General features: G+C 39.5%; 1 protein-coding gene across 1 annotated transcript in view; it reads left to right on the forward strand.

The window, feature by feature from the left end:
* Positions 1 to 7,861, forward strand: part of LOC148002598 (uncharacterized) — a 49,100-nt gene extending 41,239 nt beyond the window's left edge. The window contains exon 4 of the mRNA XM_087577339.1: positions 7,477 to 7,861. Within this exon, the coding sequence (XP_087433465.1) occupies positions 7,477 to 7,784 (308 nt within the window). The 3' untranslated portion in view covers positions 7,785 to 7,861. The remainder of the gene's footprint in view (positions 1 to 7,476) is intronic.
* The last annotated feature ends 12,906 nt before the right edge of the window (positions 7,862 to 20,767 follow it).

Below are 20,767 nucleotides of genomic sequence, written 5' to 3' on the forward strand. Positions count from 1 at the left end.
CCTTCCTCTATACAAAAGAGAAACAAGCCGAGAAAGAAATTAGGGAAACGACACCCTTCATAATAGACTCAAATAATATAAAGTACCTCGGTGTGACTTTAACCAAGCAAGTAAAAGATCTGTACAATAAGAACTTCAAGACACTGAGGAAAGAAATTGAAGAAGACCTCAGAAGATGGAAAGATCTCCCATGCTCATGGATTGGCAGGATTAATATAGTAAAAATGGCCATTTTACCAAAAGCAATCTACAGATTCAATGCAATCCCCATCAAAATACCAATCCAATTCTTCAAAGAGTTAGACAGAACAATTTGCAAATTCATCTGGAATAACAAAAAACCCAGGATAGCTAAAGCTATCCTCAACAATAAAAGGACTTCAGGGGGAATCACTATCCCTGAACTCAAGCAGTATTACAGAGCAATAGTGATAAAAACTGCATGGTATTGGTACAGAGACAGACAGATAGACCAATGGAATAGAATTGAAGACCCAGAAATGAACCCACACACCTATGGTCACTTGATTTTTGACAAAGGAGCCAAAACCATCCAATGGAAAAAAGATAGCATTTTCAGCAAATGGTGCTGGTTCAACTGGAGGGCAACATGTAGAAGAATGCAGATCGATCCATCCTTATCACCCTGTACAAAGCTTAAGTCCAAGTGGATCAAGGACCTCCACATCAAACCAGACACACTCAAACTAATAGAAGAAAAACTAGGGAAGCATCTGGAACACATGGGCACTGGAAAAAATTTCCTGAACAAAACACCAATGGCTTATGCTCTAAGATCAAGAATTGAGAAATGGGATCTCATAAAACTGCAAAGCTTCTGTAAGGCAAAGGACACTGTGGTTAGGACAAAACGGCAACCAACAGATTGGGCAAAGATCTTTACCAATCCTACAACAGATAGAGGCCTTATATCCAAAATATACAAAGAACTCAAGAAGTTAGACCGCAGGGAAACAAATAACCCTATTAAAAAATGGGGTTCAGAGCTAAACAAAGAATTCACAGCTGAGGAATGCCGAATGGCTGAGAAACACCTAAAGAAATGTTCAACATCTTTAGTCATAAGGGAAATGCAAATCAAGGGAAAAACAACCCTGAGATTTCACCTCACACCAGTGCGATTGGCTAAGATCAAAAACTCAGGTGACAGCAGATGCTGGCGAGGATGTGGAGAAAGAGGAACACTCCTCCATTGTTGGTGGGATTGCAGACTGGTAAAACCATTCTGGAAATCAGTCTGGAGGTTCCTCAGAAAATTGGACATTGAACTGCCTGAGGATCCAGCTATACCTCTCTTGGGCATATACCCAAAAGATGCCTCAACATATAAAAGAGACACTTGCTCCACTATGTTCATCGCAGCCTTATTTATAATAGCCAGAAAATGGAAAGAACCCAGATGCCCTTCAACAGAGGATTGGATACAGAAAATGTGGTACATCTACACAATGGAATATTACTCAGCTATCAAAAACAACGAGTTTATGAAATTCGTAGGCAAATGGTTGGAACTGAAAAATATCATCCTGAGTGAGCTAACCCAATCACAGAAAGACATACATGGTATGCACTCATTGATAAGTGGCTATTAGCCCAAATGCTTGAATTACCCTAGATCCCTAGAACAAACGAAACTCAAGACGGATGATCAAAATGTGAATGCTTCACTCCTTCTTTAAATGAGGAAAAAGAATACCCTTGGCAGGGAAGGGAGAGGCAAAGATTAAAACAGAGACTTAAGGAACACCCATTCAGAGCCTGCCCCACATGTGGCCCATATATATACAGCCACCCAATTAGACAAGACGGATGAAGCAAAGAAGTGCAGACCGACAGGAGCCGGATGTAGATCGCTCCTGAGAGACACAGCCAGAATACAGCAAACACAGAGGCGAATGCCAGCAGCAAACCACTGAACTGAGAATAGGTCCCCTATTGAAGGAATCAGAGAAAGAACTGGAAGAGCTTGAAGGGGCTCGAGACCCCAAAAGTACAACAATGCCAAGCAACCAGAGCTTCCAGGGACTAAGCCACTACCTAAAGACTATACATGGACTGACCCTGGACTCTGACCCCATAGGTAGCAATGAATATCCTAGTAAGAGCACCAGTGGAAGGGGAAGCCCTGGGTCCTGCTAAGACTGAACCCCCAGTGAACTAGTCTATGGGGGGAGGGCGGCAATGGGGGGAGGGTTGGGAGGGGAACACCCATAAGGAAGGGGAGGGGGGGGATGTTTGCCCGGAAACCGGGAAAGGGAATAACACTCGAAATGTATATAAGAAATACTCAAGTTAATAAAAAAAAAATGTATATATATAAAAAAAAAAAAGAACACTGACTGCTCTTCCAGAAGTCTTGAGTTCAATTCCTAGCAACCACATGGTGGCTCACAACCATCTCTAATAGGATACGATGTCCTCTTCTGGTATGTCTGAAGAGAGCAACAGTGTACTCATGTGCATAAAATAAATCTTAAAATCTTAAAAAACTTTTGCAATAGAATATAAATTAAAATTCTTTTTTCGCTGGGGATTTAGCTCAGTGGTAGAGCGCTTACCTAGGAAGTGCAAGGCCCTGGGTTCGGTCCCCAGCTCCGAAAAAAAAAAATTCTTTTTTCAAAAAATTTCACATCATGAACACTGTATGTGCATAATTTTCCCTTCCTCTTTCTCACTCCAATTCCTCCTCTCTCTTCCCTTCCTCTTTTCCTCTTAAATTAATCCACTGTGTCATTCTTAGTATCTGAAACTCTTCAGGTAGCCATTTACTATCCTGAGTCTCAAGACACATTTCTGACTTTTTACCTCCTGGGGGCTGAGGTTAAAGATGTACAACACCATACGTTCACAGACTTGTTTTCAAATGAGGAAGGAGGTGTTACTAGGTATTACTAGTGTTACTTTGCTGTGATGAAATACCATGTGCAGATGCAACTTGGCGGGGGGGGGGAGGTTTATCTTCCTCACAGTTCTGTGTAACAGTTCACTGTCAAAGCAATGAGGGCAGGAACTTATACAGTGAAGAAACCTGGAGGCAGGAGCTGGTGTAGAAGCCACAGAAGGATTCTGGTTACTGGTTTGCTTCATAAGGCATGCTAGGCTAAGAATGCAACCATTAACAATGAATGGGCTGGCAGAATACTGCAAATACAGAGGCGAATGAGAGCAGCAAACCACTGAACTGAGAACGCGACCCCCGTTGAAGGATTCAGAGAAAGGACTGAAAGAGCTTGAAGGGGCTTGAGACCCCATATGAACAACAATGCCAACCAACCAGAGCTTCCAGGGACAAAGCCACGACCCAAAGACTATACATGAACTGACCCTGGGTTCCAACTGCATAGGTAGCAATTAATAGCCTAGTAAGGGCACCAGTGGAAGGGGAAGCCCTTGGTCCTGCCAAGGCTGGACCTCCCCAGTGAACGGGATTCTTGTGGGGAGGGTGGTAATGGTGGGAGGATGGGGAAGGGAACACTCATATAGAAGGGGAGAGGGAGGGGTTAGGGGGATGTTGGTCTGGAAACTGGGAAAGGGAGTTACAATTGAAATGTAAATAAATACCCAATTTAATAAAGATGAAGAAAAAAAACCACAATGAATGATCTGGGCCCACTACCCTTCATCACTAAAACAATTATAATAGGCAAATAATCTTGTTAATGAATAACCATCTGGTGTGGGGCATGAACTTCAGCCTCATTTGGAAGCTTAGCTGGGAAACACGATACTGTAACTGTTAGAAAAAGACCTTCATCATCAGATTCAATGGATTTTTCACTTCTTTGCGTCACCCATCTCTTAATGCTTCCTCTCTGTGCACAAGAATCAGGTAAGTGTATTTTCTTTTATGTATGTTTAGCTGGAAGTGAGTGGCGAATAAATATTAGGTCACAGGACATTTACTTTTGCTCCAGTAGGTAAAGAGGATGTATGCTAGTTTCAGTTTGCTAACCATATACCTATAAAATCACACAGCTAGCAAATCATGTAATGTGAACATACTTGAAACAGTGACTATAGAGGATAGAATGATGAGAACAAAGGCAGGAATACAGATTCTGAGGTGTGTACAACTTGCTCAAATTAGATGATTTCCTCTTTATCTCCTTGATGGAAGGATAAAAAGGCAAAAGACAAGCTAGATCCAAAGCATCTCGTCACAGAATCCCTTGTCTTTGAATTATACCCTGTTTTCAAAATCAAGTATGCAGACCATGTAATGTTAAAAACCTTTTCGTATGTATTAAGACATTTTTATTATATAGACCAGCCTAAAAAAAATGTGCTTTATGGAATTCTCCATGATTACAAGCCGAGCTTTTGTAAGAATTCAACAAACGTTGTCATAGTAATTTTCTGTTTTCTTCAGGTTAAACAATAACTAGTTTCTTGAAGAATTCAGGTGAGGCGTCTTGAGAAGTAGCTCAGTAGATAAGAGTTAGGAGCACATGGCACTCTGTAAGAGAACCCAAGATCTGTCCCAAGCACCTACATCAAAATGCTCAAAAGCACCTTAAACTCAGGTGAAAAGATCGAAAGATCTCTTGCATCCTCTGTGGATCCCTGGGCACACATCCCCATCACAAGCATAATTAAAAATCAGGATTACATGTTTAAAAAATAATTGAGGAGAGAAAACAAAAACTATGCTAAACTGAAAAGAGAAACTGAGGTTTAGGGACAAAGCTTCTGCTTAGCCTGGATAATGTCTGGAGTTCAATCTTTAGTATCAATAAATAATAAATTAGTATTGACTATGTTTGATGAGGAAGACTTCTGTCATGAAATAGCTCAGACTATAAAGGGAAAGAGAATCTGGGAGCAAGTGATGATGAGGGGCTAGACAGTTCGGAAACTGTTGGGTAATCAGTGATGGACAGCTCAGATATTTATTTACTTATTTACTTATTTATTTTTGCTTGTTTGGGTTTTCGTGTGTACTGTTCAGTCCTTTCCTGAGTGCAAGGAACAAACTACATATGGAAATTGCAATGTTTCTGGTGACATATAACTGTCAGATGACCTTGTGTTCTCATTTTATTCAAAGCTATGGAACTGGTAACGTTATACCTATTTTTTTAAATTAAAAATGATATGGTGCAGGAAAAGAAAGAATTTCCAGGAGACCTCAGTCTTAAAAATTAGACCAAGTAAAACATGAGCACAGAACTGATAAGCACAGGGTTTCTCTCACAATAAAGTTGCCTCATGCATTTGAAAGGTCCCTGATACTTTTATACAGTTTAGATTCACTATATTGATTTTTAAAGTATTTGATACAAAATTGCTTGTAATTTGATTGTGAAGATGAAATGAGGGAAAAGCTTATGTCCTAAAATGGATCAAGGTGTGTAGGTTATTTTTTTTTAAGATTTATTTTATGCACATGAGTACACTGTTGCTCTCTTCAGACATACCAGAAGAGGACATCGTATACTATTAGAGATGGTTGTGAGCCACCATGTGGTTGCTAGGAATTAAACTCAAGACTTCTGGAAGAGCAGTCAGTGTTCTTAACTGCTGAGCCATCTTTCCAGTCCCATGGTTGTTTTTTTAATTTTCATATTTAAATAAAGCAGAGACTAAGGAAGATGGACAGCGTTCCACAGCAGAACCCAGACGTCTTTCCTTTTACTCTCTATAGCATATCTCCCTATACTATGGGTTTATTTTATCTGTTGTTGACTTAAAAAAAATAGATGACCACTTGGGATCTATTCATTTCTGTTTTTTTTAAATTTCTTGATAGATATAATCAAAATTTTAGAGGAAATTTAGAGGAATTCATTAAATCTCAAAGTGTCAAATTTATAGCGATTACAAATAAAGCTTCAATAAATATAGTTGAGCAAATGTGCTTGTGGTTCAGTGGGACATCTTTTGAGTATGTGCTCAGAAGTGGTGTAGTTGCTCTTGAGGTAGAACTTTCTGAGAAACCACCAAATTGTTTTCCAAAGTGGTTGTACAGTTTGCCCATCCATCAGCCATGAAGTAGAGTTCCCCTTGTTTCACAACCTTGCCAGCATGCACTGTCACCTGAGTTTATGATCTTGGCCATTCTGATAGATATAAAAGATGGAATCTCAGAGTCATTTTGATTTTCATTTCCCTAATGACTAAGGATGTTGAACATTGCTTTAAATGGTTTTTGTCCATTTGGGATTCCTATATTTAAAATTCTCTGTTTAGCTCTGAACCCTATTTTTAATTGGGTTATCTGGATGTTTTACTGAGCATAAGAAGCAAATAAATTGCTAATCCTAAGGCAGAGAGTTTTTTTAGAATACTCTGCAGAAGTATGTGACAATATATCTATATCTCTTAACAATGGATCTCATTTTCAGAATCTTCACAGAGGATAAAGGACAATTAAGAAATGGCTGTGCTGATTAGGAGATGACATTTGGAATGTCACAAATAAAATCCAAAATGAGAGAGGGAGAGGGAGAGGGAGAGGGAGAGGGAGAGGGAGAGGGAGAGGGAGAGGGAGAGAGAGGGAGGGCGACAGAGAGGGAGAGGGAGGAAAGGTGACCATCTTCTGAAACTTCACAAGTCTAGCAAATGTTGAGCAAATCAATTATCTGGCAGAAAATCCAAGGCTCTTTGCCTCACAATATTGGCACTTACAGTCATAGATATGGAGAAAAGATTTTCCCACCATATGTAAACAGGCTTCAGTGCAAGATTCTGGAACCCAGTGCCTCCTTCATGACAGGTTTGACATCCAAGGAGTGACATTTGACGATGGATCCTGCTGCAGGTGTCTGTTTAACACTTTTCCACAAGGCAGCCATGGAACCTGGCTTAACATTTTAAGTATATAACATCTTCCTCAAGGGTCCCATAATGCGGGGTAGACATTGTAGAGTTATAGTTTTTAAGGCCACTGTCCAGAGAAAGAAAGTTAGGTAATAAAACACTGATGGTGATTAGTTCAAGTTACTTAGACAGGACAAAAGCAATGGAGGCCAATGGACGGTTGTGCCCCGGCAGCACTGTCTCTCACCTAACATCATCTCTTTACATTATGCTGTACTGGCTTCCATTAAATGGAAGGAAAACGCAGGAAAAGTATTTGAGTGTTGTTACTATTCCAGGATGAAGACATGAGAAAAGAAAGAGACATCAGTCAAGAACAGAGAAAGGTAGACACTGTGGAAGTTAGGGTTCAAGCTAGCAGGGTATCTCAGTACTAGTGAGAACGTTAGAGTTCCACATTATGCCTCTGTAATTATGAAGTGCTGAGGATGTGTATAATATAATTTATAGATGTGTTAAAAGAGCAGGCAGTGGACAGAGGAAAAGGTACTGGAAGTTTAATGATATATGTGAGGAAGTATCAGATAGGGATGTGTTTTCAGCATTTGTATGTCATATAGAAATTGGGATAAATGCCATGTTCTCCCAGGAGAGATTTTGGTATGACTTGCTTTTGTTTCCCTCTCTTTGCCTCAGCTGTATCTGAACAAGTAACTGAACTCCAGTCTGTGCCTAGCTCTGAAGATCTTCATAACCTTCATTGTGCTGCTGTGGGAAAGCCTGCCCCTGGAATCTCCATTTACCCATCACAAGTCACAGTACACCCAGCACAAGAGTACCTTGCTCAGAACCCCAATGCCACAGTGGCTGTCACTAAAACCTACAACAACTCTTTGAAAACTGCGAGGATCTTGAGTGTCCGGGATTTGGCTGTGTCCATGACTCACCCTGTGAGATACGAAGAGACGATAGTCCCTCTGCCAGGAAATCAAGGAGGTCAGTAAAAATGACAGTGGAATTAAAGGAGACTGTAGGTGCTGGGAAAACAGCTGAGTCTATAAAACTCTTGTCATGAAAGCATGACTCCAAATTCATGAAAAGCCAAGCGGAGGTGTGTGTCCTTGGAATCTCAGTGCTGGGGATGCAGGGGCAGGCCAGTCCCTTGGGCTTATTGCTTAGACAGCCTAGACTAATCAGTGACCCTCTGCTCTCAGTGAAAGTCTCTAAATTAAAATAATGATGACAAAAACACAAGTCAGACCGTTCCTCTGGTTGATATTTGGCTTTCATAGCACATAAATTACACAACCACATGCATACAATAAGCATGAACTTACATATGCACATGAACTTACAGAAGCATAGATATGCACACACATATACACACACAGGTAAGTTTTCAGGCATTCACTTACACATGTAGATACATGTGCTCACATATACACACATGAGAGGAGAGATAAATATCTTTTTAAAAAATCCATCATGACAAGTATTTGTGTAAATCAACTAATTTTGAAGAAGTAAACCAATACAATGTACACACATGATTAAGGAATCATAGAATGAGGGCTGGTATGGTAGCACCTGGAGGTAGAAGCACAGGGATCTATGTAAATTCAGAGCCAGCCTGGAATGAATATACCAGGAGCAAAACCTCTATAGTTAGACCCTGTCTCCAAAAAGCAAATAAACAAACAAGCAAAAAAAAACAAATACTAAATTAAACAATCTTGACAGTTTTTACCTAACCCTGTATGCTGCTTTTTTCCTATAATATAATAAATATAATATAATATCATTAATATATATATGTATGTATACTCACAAATTCTGTCATTAATACTTTTTGTTTCTGTTTTCCTTTATTTGGGGCTTGCCAATAGCTAATTTTTATCACATTATATATATATAATATTAATATATATTAATATATATTAAGAATCAAGTTGGGAAGGAAGGGGTTTATTCAGCTTACATTTCCACATTGCTGTTCATCACCAAAGGAAGTCAGAACTGAAACTCAAGCAGGTCAGGAAGCAGAGACCATGAAGGGATGTTACTTACTGACTTACATCCCCTACCTTGCTTTCTTGTAGAACCCAAGACTACCAGCCCAGGGATGGTGTCACAAACCAGGTGCCCCCCATCACTAATTGAGAAAATGCCTTACAGCTGGATCTCATGGAGGCATTTCCTCAAGGGAGGCTCCTTTTTCTGTGATAACTCCAGCTTGTGTCAAGTTGTCACACAAAACCAGCCAATACAATTGACCCCTTGTCAACTTGGCACACAAACACATCACTATTAAGCCCCTACCATTACTTACTTATTCAACTAAATTCCACAGTCTTTACAAATTCTTAAATATTAAAATTTCCATCCCTTTAAAATATCCAATGTCTTTTAAAATTCAAAGTCTTTTTTTCAATTCAAAGTCTGTTGGCTCCACGAAAATACTTCCTTTCTTCAAGTGAGAAAAACATCAGAGCACAGTCACAATCAAAATAAGAATCAAACTCTAACCATCCAATATCTGGGATCCACCCACAATCTTCCGGACTCCTCCAAGAGCTTGGGCCACTTCTCCAGCTCTGCCCTTTGTAGCACACACCTTGTCTTCTAGCTGCCGGTTCTCTGCTGCTGCTGCTGTTCTTGGTGGTCACCTCATGGTACCTGCATCTCCAAAACACTGTTGTTTGCCACTGCAACCAGGCTTCACCAATAGCCTCTCAAGGGCTCTCTTCATGGTGCTAAGCCTCAGCTCCTTTGCATGACCCTTTCAGTCCTCTGCCATCAATAGCAAATGAGGCTGCACCTTCACCAATGGCCTTCCATGGCCTCTCACAGTGCTGAGCCTTGGTGACTCTTCATGACGCCTTCTGGCCTTCAAAACCAGTACCACCTGGGTGACTCTTACACATTACCATGTCCAGCTCTGCATGAGGTACAACCTTAGCTACCTCACAACTCCCAAAAAACACTTCCCAGAAGATTTCACCTCAATGATGCTGGTCTCTTCTTAATCACTGATAATTTCTTACCTCTCGCTAACCGGCATCAATAGTTACAGTAATGCAAAGGCTTGCTTTAATAGTTCTGGTATCTTGTTAATCACAATAGATTCTTCAGTTCCAGTTAAACAGATTCTTTAATCTTCCCTCTGAAATTTCACTAGCCAGACCTCCATCGTTTGCACTCTTCTCAAGCTTTTATAGAACATTCCACAGGGCTCTTTTCTTTTTTTCTTTTCTTTTCTTTTCTTTCTTTTTTTTTTGGCTAATTTTTTTTAATTTTTAAAACGTTCTTCATTGGATATTTTTTATTTACATTTCAAATGTTATTCCCTTTCCCAGTTTCCCAGCCATAAGTCCCCTATCACATCCCCCTCCACTTCTTCTATAGGGGTATTCCCCTCCCCAACCACCCCTCTTCCTGTTGCCCCCAGACATTCCCCTACACTGGAGGGTCCAGCCTTGGCAGGACCAAGGTGTTCTCCACCCATTGGTGCTCAACAGGCCAACCTCTGCTACATATGCAGCTGGACCCATGGATCTGTACATGTGTACTCTTTGGGTAGTGGTGGAGTCTTTGGGAGCTCTGGTTGGTTGGTATTGTTTTTATGAAGTTGCAAGCCACTTCAGCTACTTCAATCCTTTCTCTATCTCCTCCAGTGGGGGACCCCATTCTCAGTTCAGTAGTTTGCTGCTAGCATTCGCTTCTGCATTTGTCATGCTCTGGCTGAGCCTCTCAGGAGACAGCTACATCAGCACTTCTTGCCATCAGCAATATTGTCTATATATTTTGTGTGTATATGGGCTGGATCACCAGTTGGGACAAGGCTCTGAATGTCCATTCCTTCAGTCTCTGCTCCAAACTTTGTCTCCTTATCTCCTCCTATGAGTATTTTGTTTCCCTTTCTAAGAAACGCTGAGCCATCTGCACTTCGGTTGCCCTTCTTGAGCTTCATGTGTTCTGTGGATTATATCTTGCCTATTTCGAGCTTTTGAGTAATATCCACTTATCAGTGAGTGCATACCATGTGTGGTTTTTGTGACTGGGTTATGTCACTCAGAGTGATGTTTTCTAGTTCCATCTATTTGCCTAAGAATTTCATGGGGTCATGGTTTTTGATAGCTGAGTGTACTGCATTGTGTAGATGTACCACATTTTCTGTATCCATTCCTCTGTTGAAGGGTATCTGAGTTCTTCCCAGTTTCTGGCTAATATAAAGAAAACTGCTACGAACATAGTGAAGCATGTGTCTTTCTTGTATGTTGCAGCATTATTGGCATTATTAACATATGTCAAAGAGAGGTATAAGTGGGTCCTCAGGTAGTGCACTATCTAATTTTCTGAGGAACCTCCAGAGTAATTTCCAGAGTGGTTGTACCACTTTGCCATCCCACCAACAATGGAGGAGTGTTCCTCTTTCTCCACATCCTCACCAGCATCTGTTGTCACCTGAGTTTTTGATCTTAGCCATTCTGACTGGTGTGAGGTGGAATCTCAGGGTTGTTTTGGTTTGCATTTCCTTGATGACAAAGGATGTTGAACATTTCTTTAGGTACTTCTCAACCGTTCGATATTCCTCAGCTGAGAATTCTTTGTTTAGGTCTGTATCCCATTCTTAGTAGGGTTATTTGGCTCTCTGGAGTCTAGCTTCCTGAGTTCTTTGTATATTTTGGATATTAGCCCTCTGTCTGATGTAGAATTGGTAAAGATCTTTCCCCAATCTGTTGTTTGCCATTTTGTCCTAATGATGGTGTCCTTTGCCTTACAGAAGCTTTGTAGTTTTATGAGGTCCCATTTGTTGATTATTGATCTTAGAGTGTAAGCGATTGGTGTTTTGTTCAGGAAAATTTCCCCTGTACCCATGTGTTCAAGGCTCTTTACCACTTTTTCTTCTATTTGAGTGTATTTGGCTTTCTGTGGAGGTCCTTGAACCACTTGGACTTGAGCTTTGTACAGGGCTATAAAAATGAATTGATTGGCTTTCTTCTACATACTGATCACCAGTTAAACCAGCACCATTTGTTGAAAATGTTGTCCTTTTTTTTTTTTTTATTAACTTGAGTATTTCTTATATACATTTTGAGTGTTATTCCCTTTCCTGGTTTCCGGGCAAACATCCCTCTCCCCCCTCCCCTTCCTTATGGGTGTCCCCGTCCCATCCCTCCCCCCATTGCCGCCCTCCCCCCAACAGTCTAGTTCACTGGGGGTTCAGTCTTAGCAGGACCCAGGGCTTCCCCTTCCACTGGTGCTCTTACTAGGATATTCATTGCTACCTATGAGGTCAGAGTCCAGGGTCAGTCCATGTATAGTCTTTAGGTAGTGGCTTAGTCCCTGGAAGCTCTGGTTGCTTGGCATTGTTGTACTTTTGGGGTCTGGAGCCCCTTCAAGCTCTTCCAGTTCTTTCTCTGATTCCTTCAACGGGGGTCCTATTCTCAGTTCAGTGGTTTGCTGCTGGCATTCGCCTCTGTATTTGCTGTATTCTGGCTGTGTCTCTCAGGAGCAATCTACATCCGGCTCCTGTCGGTCTCCACTTCTTTGCATCATCCATCTTGTCTAATTGGATGGGTGTATATGTATGGGCCACATGTGGGGCAGGCTCTGAATGGGTGTTCCTTCAGTCTCTGTTTTAATCCTATTCCTCTCTCTTCCCTGCCAAGGGTATTCTTGTTCCCCTTTTAAAGAAGGAATGAAGCATTCACAGAAAATGTTGTCTTTTTTTCCCACTGGATTGTTTTAGTTTCTTTGTCAAAGAAAAGCCAGAGGTGTGTGGGTTCATTTCTGGGTCTTCAATTCTATTGCACCGATATACCTGCCTATCTCTGTGCCAATATCATACAATTTTTATCACTATTGCTCTGTAATATCGCTTGAGGACAGGGACAGTGATTCCCCCAGAAGTGTTTTTACTGTTGAGGATAGTTTTTGCTATCCTGGGTTCTTTGTTATTCCAAATGACTTTGCAAATTGCTCTTTCTAAGTCTATGAAAAATTGAGTTGTAATTTTGATGGGGATTGCATTGAATCTGTAGATTACTTTGGGCAAGGTGGCCATTGTAACTATATTAATCCTGACAATCTATGAGCATGGGAGATCTTTCTATCTTCTTCAATTTCTTTCTTCAGAGACTTGAAGTTATTGTCATACAGATCTTTCACTTGCTTGGTTAGAGTCACATTAAGGTATTTTATGTTATTTGTGATTATTGTGAAGGTGTCATTTCCCTCATTTCTTTCTCAGCTTGTTTATCCTTTGAGTAGAGGAAGGCTACTGATTTGTTTGAGTTAATTTTATGCTCAGCCACTTTGCTGAGGTTTTTTTTTTTAAATCAGGCTTAGTAGTTGTCTGGTGGAACTTTTGGGGTCACTTAAATATACTATCATATCACTGGCAAATAGTGATATTTTGACTTTTTCCTTTCCAATTTATATCCCTTTGACCTCATTTTGTTTTCTGATTGCTCTGGGTAGGACTTCGATTACTATATTGAATAAGTAGGGAGAGAGTGGGCAGCCTTTTCTAGTCCCTGATTTTAGTGTATTGCTTCAAATTTCTCTCCGTCTAGTTTTATGTTGGCTACTGGTTTGCTGTATATTGCTTTTACTATGTTTAGGTATGGGTATGAATTCCTGTTCTTTCCAAGACATTTATTATGAAAGGGTGTTGAATTTTGCCAAATGCTTCCTGAGCTTCTAATAAAATGATCATGTGGGTTTTTTTCTTTGCATTTGTTTACATAGTGGATTAAGTTGGTGGATTTCCATATATTGAATCATCCCTGCATCCCTGGAATGAAGCCTACTTGATCATGATGGATGATTGTTTTAGTATGTTCTTGGAATCAGTTTGTGAGGATTTTATGAAGTATTTTTGCATCAGTATTCATAAGGGAAATTGGTCTGAATTTCTCTTTCTTTGTTGGGTCTTTGTGTGGTTTAGGTATAAGCGTAATTGTGGCTTCATAGAAGGAATTAGGTAATGTTCCTTCTGTTTCTGTTTTGTCGAATGATTTGGACAGTATTGGTTTTAGTTCTTCTATAAAGTTCTGATAGAATTCTGCAATAAACTTATCTAGTTCTGAGATTTTTTCAGTTGGGAAACTTGTAATAACTGCTTCTATTTCTTTAGGAGTTATGGAACTATTTAGATGGTTTGTGCGATCCCGATTTAACTTTGGTACCTAGTATCTGTCTAGAAAATTGTCCTTTCCTCAAGATTTTCCAGTTTGGTTGAATATAGGCTTTTGTAGTAGGATCTGGTGATTTTTTTGAATTTCCTCAGATTCTGTCCTTATGTCTTCCTTTACATTTCTGGTTTTGTTAATTGGGACACATTCTCTGTGCCCTCTGGTTAATCTGGCTAAGGGTTTATCTATCTTGTTGATTTTCTCAAAGATTCAGCTTCTGATTTTGTTGATTCTTTATATAGTCCTTTTTGTTTCTACTTGACTGATTTCAGCTCTGAGTTTGATTATTTCCTGCCTTCTATTCCTCTTGGGTGCATTTGCTTCTTTTTCTTCTAGAGTTTTTAGGTGTGCTGTCAAGCTGCAAATGTATGCTCTCTACTGTTTCTTCTTTGAGGCACTCAGAGCTCTGGGTTTTCCTCTTACCACTGCTTTCAATGTGTTCCATAAGTTTGGTTGTGCCTTCATTTTCATTAAATTCTAAAAAGTGTTTAGTTCTTTCTTCCTTCCCTTCCTTCCTTTCTTTCTTTCTTTCTTTCTTTCTTTCTTTCTTTCTTTCTTTCTTTCTTTCTTTCTTTCTTTCTTTCTTGACCAAGTTATCATTAAGTAGAGCATTGCTCAACTTCCATGTGTATGTGGGATTTCTGTTGTTATTGTTGCTATTGAAGACCAGCCTTAGTCCGTGGTGATTTGATAGGGTGCATAGGATTATTTTAATCTTCTGGTATCTGTTGAGGCCTGTTTTGTGACAAATTATAGGGTCAATTCTGGAGAAGGTACCATGAGACTCTGAGAAGACGGTATATACTTTTGTTTTCAGATGAAATGTTCTATACATATCTGTTAAATACATTTGGTTCATAACTTCTGTTAGTTTCCCTATGTCTCTGTTAATTTTTGTTTCCGTGATCTGTCCATTGATGAGAGTGGGTGTTGAAATCTCCTACTATTTTTCTGTGAGGTGCAATGTGTGCTTTGAGCTTTAATAAGATTTCTTTTATGAATGTAGTTGCCCTTGCAGTTGAAGCATAGATATTTATGATTGAGAGTTCATCTTGGTAGATGTTTCCTTTGATGAATGTGAAGTGTCTTTCCTTATCTTTTTTGATAACTTTTGGTTGAAAGTTGTTTTTATTCGATATTAGAATTGCAACTCCAGCTTGTGACCATTTGCTTCAAAGTTGTTTTCCAGCCTTTTACTCTGAGGTAGTGTCTGTCTTTGTCACTGAGGTATATTCTCTGTATACAAGCGAAATGCTTGGTCCTCTTTATGTATCTCGTCTGTTAGCCTATGTCTTTTTATTGGGGAATTGTGCCTATTGATGTTAAGAGATATTAAAGAAGAGTGATTGTCGTTTCCTGTTATTTTTGTTTTTAGAGGTAGAATTATGTTTGTGTGGCTCTATTCTTTTTGGTTGTAAGGAGGTTACTTTCTTGCTTTTTCTAGGGTGTATTTTCCCTCCGTGTGTTAGAGTTTTCCATCTACTATCCTTTGTAGGGCTGGATTTGAAGAAAGGTATTGGGTGAACTTGGTTTTGTCATGAAATACCTTGGTTTCTCCATCTATATTAATTGAGAGTTTTGCTGGATATAGTAGCCTTGGCTGGCATTTGTGTTCTCTTAGTGTCTGTATGACATCTTCTCCTGATCTTTTGTAGTCTCTAGTGAAAATGTGATGTAATTCTGATAGGTCTGCCTTTATATATATCTTGATCTTCTTCTCTAACTCCTTTTAATGTTCTTACTTTTGTGCATTTGGTGCTTTGACTACTATGTAATGGGGGAAATTTCTTTTCTGGTCCAATCTCTTTGGAGTTCTGTAGAATTCTTGTGTGTTTATTGGCATCTCTTTAGGTTAGGGAAATTTTCTTCGATAATGTTGTTGAAGATATTTACTGGCTCTTTAAGTTGGGAGTCTTCACACTCTTCTCTACCAATTATCCTTAGGTTTGATCTTCTTATTGTTTTCTGTATTTCCTGTATTTTTAAACGTAGAAGCTATATCAGTTACTTTTCACATTGCTGTGACACAATACATGATAAAAGGGGCAAAATGAAGGAAGATGCTATTTGAATTCATGGTTCTAGGGTACACAATAGTGAAGAAAAAACAGCATCAGCAACATGGAACTCTAGTCATATTGCATCTACCATCAGAAAGCAAACAGAGATAACTATTGGTGCTCAGCTCAACTTCTCCATTTTATTTTGTTTGGTTTAGACTATGGAGTGGTTCCTCCCATATTCATGGTCAGTATGTAGACACAGCTAAAATTAATAGTCATTGGAGAGGTGGTATAAACCTAATACACTAGAAGCTTTCTCTAACATGTCCACATTAGAAGTTGATTTAAATGAAATCACTAAATAACAGAGGACATAGATATCCAACTGCTCATTTCTGGTCATCAAGTCAAGCTTCCAGTATAAGGTTTGGATTATATCTAATTGAGTTTTTGGCTAAAGAGGACCCATGGAAATCCCTAACAACCAGGCTGATGGCAAGATTAGAGGTTGCTCTCCTCAAACTCACATCAACGCCCAATTGATGAAGACAGAGTTCATTGAACATGGAGAATATGAACTGGTGCTTATACAGAACCTAGACATGTTTTTAATTAACAGGACTAGCACTGCAGAGCTTGCTTCACTCTTCTGCCCCTTCTCATGTCATTACTACATTCTACCGTGGACCATTTTCCTACACTTGACACCACAGCCTAGGCTTGCTTCTTTGTGAAGTTGATGTATGATGTCTGATGTATCTATGCCTCTGTTTGTGTCTGTATTCTTCACCCTACTTCAGAGGAGAAAGTCTGCTATTGTATATACTCATATCTTATTCATTTCCACTGCTGTCTGCAGGCATAGAACAAATACTCTAAATCATAGTACTGCCTGCTTAGAGTATTCATAATGGCATATTATTATGGATTTATGCTTCATTTAATGGGTCAATTGATTGGGACAGGATCTAGTTCTGTAGACCAGACTGGTCTGGGAATTATATAACCAGGTTTTGTTTCACACATACTTCAATTAATTTGGATTGCCTACCAAGTAATGGGAATACAGACATGAGACACTATGCCTGGCTTAGAGTTTATATTTCATATTGGTGCCACCAATAATGGATTTCATAAACACATGATAATAAATGTGTGTGTACGTGTGTGTGTGTGTGTGTGTGTGTGTGCGTGTGTCTGTAACCCATTATATTCAGTTACCTTTAATATTTTCACTAGAATACATCTACTTAATATTTTATGGTGAACTTTGCTATGTACTTGTTGTCATATCATTGGCAGTTAAATGATACTTTACTGGATATTGTTTTTCTTTAAATCTACTAAAGTCTTAGTCCTAGATTCAGAGATGAGTTATACAACAAGAGAATGAAAGACGATATGAGTAAGCATACAATCCAAAGAACATATATTTCATCAAGACTAATAGAATATTTTTGAATGGAATATTGTAATAAATGGAAAAGTGAATCAAAAGAAGGCTGTAGCATATGCAAAAACATAAATAAGTACCAAATAGTCTATTAAACTTCACATGTATGAAATATTAAATATTAAAGGAATGGAGATCTGAAGGTATGATTATGAGAGTTAGAGAGTATTATGCTAAGCTCTATATTTGGAAACACTTTTAAAGTGGCATTAAAAATAAACATAAGTAGTGGCCTGTGTACAGACAGGTCCCTTCCATTCTGGATGAAGTGGGATGTGACAGGACAACATTGTGGCCTGACCCCAGCACTCAGGAAGTGAATACGTAGATGGTAGAGCAATGGGAGAGAAAGAAGCAATTGTGTAAGGGGTAGGGAAATGGAAGACTAGAGAAACCCAGCAGTTTGTGAACTATGAAGTAAGGAGTAACTGGAGACATGGGGGGACTGATCTTCTTGCTCCTTGGGAAATGGTGAACTATACTGTCCATTGAAGGCTTAGATTTTTCAAATCCTACTTTAGTAAGGGTTCTTAAACACTTCAACCTCCCTTCTAGCCCACTGACCAAAGTTAGGGGAGATTGACAGTTAACAGGACAAGGAGGATATGCCCCTGATTAGAAGTGCTCCAAGCCAATGGACCCAAGAGACAAGCTAGTGTAGTCATTCTAACATCTAACAAAATAGACATCCAACCAAAATTAAACAAAAGAGATGGGAATGGACATTTCATACTCATCAAACGAAAAATGCACCAAAATGACATATCAGTTCTGAATATCTATGCCCCAAATGCAAGTTTGAAAAAGAAACATTGCTAGAGTTTAAATTGCTTATTGAACTACACACATTAAAAGTGGGAGACTTCAACACCCAAATCTCACCAATGGACTCATCATACAGACAGAACTAAACACAGAAATAATGGAGCTAACAGATGTTATGACTCAAATGAACATAACAGATATCTACAGAACATTTAACCCAGACACAAAAGAATATACCTTCTTCTCAGCACCTTACTGAACCTTAGCCAAATTTGATCAAATCCTCACTAACGAACCAGTCTTACCAGATACAAGAAAACTGAAACAACCCACTGTATCTTATCAAACCACCAAAGATTAGAAGTGGACTTCAACAAAAGAAACAACAGAAAACCTACAAACACATGGAAACTGAACGGCTTGCTACTCAATGACCACTGGGTCATAAATTAGAGAATTTTAGAATTCAATGAAAATGAATGCACAGCATACACAAACATATGGGACCCAATGAAAGCAGTGCTAAGAGGAGAGTTCATAGCACTAAGTACCTTCATAAAAAACAGGAAGATCTCATACTAGCAATTTAACAGCGCATCTGAAAGCTCTAGAACAAAAGGAAGCAAATACACGCAACAGGAGAAGATGGCAAGAAATAATCAACTAAGAACTGAAAGCAATAAGATAGAAACAATCAAATAAAAAACAATACAAAGTGTCCCCGCCAGCGGGCACCCAGTTATTCAGGGTCCCGAAGGGGCGCTACCCTTGGGCCTAAATGGGGGGCGAGAGAAGGAGACCAAGCAAGATTCTGTTGTCAAGGTCTCGTTTATTGAGAGAAATGTACAGCATTTAAAGCTCTGAGGCAGGAATAGAAGCAGGAAGTGAAGCTTAGGGTGGGGGAGTTTGGGAAATGCCCAAGGATATAAGGTGAATCACTACACTGCAAGATATCCTCCTATAACAAAGAGGCAACAGTCTTCCGGGGACATGTTCTTTGAAAAGGTCAAACCCTTCTCAGGAATCTGCTCAGGGACATCCGGTGTTTTGCTGAGGCTGAAACATCCTGTCATTGCTCCCAGGGTCTTCCTGGGAGAGGCTTTAGTTCAACAATCTCATGTCTGTATGGCAGTCATTTCAAGGTTGAACCTCTGTGGCCATGCAGCCCAGAGTCACGTAGCCACCTTGAGCTATGCAGTCACAAAACGGCCAGGCCCAAATCCAATATGGCTCACTACACCAAAGATTCAGTTAAAAAATGATTTGGACTCTTTCTGTCCTTAATTGATTTCAGTATCTATTTTTAAACAGAAATGTTTCTCTGGGATATGCTTGAACTGTGGGAGGACTTTAGAACTTTGAGCTAGAAGAACTATTGAGTGTTAAGAACTCTGTGGGGAGAAGTGCAAACAATCCTGAGAGCTCAGAGGAGACAACTACTTCTGCCCACATTCCTGACACAAGAGGAACCCACCTAGTGCCCTCTGTTCCCTCTGGGAAAGAACATTCTTATCCTGGAATCTTGTTGGACACCTCTCTAGCTCAGCATGAAGAGTTTCAGCACAATTTGATATGAAGAATACTAAAAAAAGAAACAAATCCTCTCCAATTTTGTGTTAAACTATCAACAAATCAGGCTCAGGGTCTGAACATATACGACCTTTAATAAGTCCTTGACGATTTGTTTCTGGATACTTTCTGAGAATTTCAGATGAGGTTATCTTTTAAAAATCTTTCCTACCAGGATGTGGCTGAACACAAACTTCCCATAGGGGTAGAAATATGAGAAGTTGTCCTAATGGGAATAGAATTGTTCATTGGAATAAATGAGCATCATGGTTTGAAAAGGTAGGATTGCCATAGAGTTCTGTGTTTGAATGCTTGGCCCATAGGGAGTGACATTAGTAGGATGTGTGGCCTTGTGGGGTAGGTATGGCCTTGTTAGAGGAAGTTTTTCTCTGTGGAGGCGGGCTATAAGATCTTATATATGCTCAAGCCAATCCCAGTGGAATGGTTTTTGCCTTTTTTTACCTGTGTATCGGGATGTATAATTCTCAGCTCCTCCAGCACCATGGTCTCCAGTACCATGTCAGCCTGGTCACTGCCATGCTTCCCACCATAATGATAACAGACTAAGCCTCTGAAACTATAAGCCAACCTCAATTAAATGTTTTCATTTATAACATTGGCCTTGATCACAGTATCTCTTCAGAGCAAGGAAACCCTAACTAGGACTGTGTATAAGAAAACTTTTTTCCCTTATATAGTGCCTCAACATCTATAGATTGTAGTAAAACAGGATCACATATGTCCCACTCAGATGAACAAATAATTGATAACAGGTGCTGTAGAGCTTTCTTTAATATCTTAAACTGTTTACAAGAATAGTATCTAAACCCTGTTCCCTATTTTATGATGAAGCTTATGTGAACTTAATAGCCTATCTGTCACTCAAGATAAGAATCCATTTCATATCTTTCTCTTAGCTCCTGATTTCCTAGATTCAAAATAGGAACCCCAGGAAAGAACTCATGGTTCTTGGATCCCATATGAGCTTGACCCATTTT

The sequence above is a fragment of the Rattus norvegicus genome, chromosome 11 (assembly GCF_021556685.1).
Source record: "Rattus norvegicus strain SHRSP/BbbUtx chromosome 11, alternate assembly SHRSP_T2T, whole genome shotgun sequence".
NCBI classification, from domain to species: domain Eukaryota; kingdom Metazoa; phylum Chordata; class Mammalia; order Rodentia; family Muridae; genus Rattus; species Rattus norvegicus.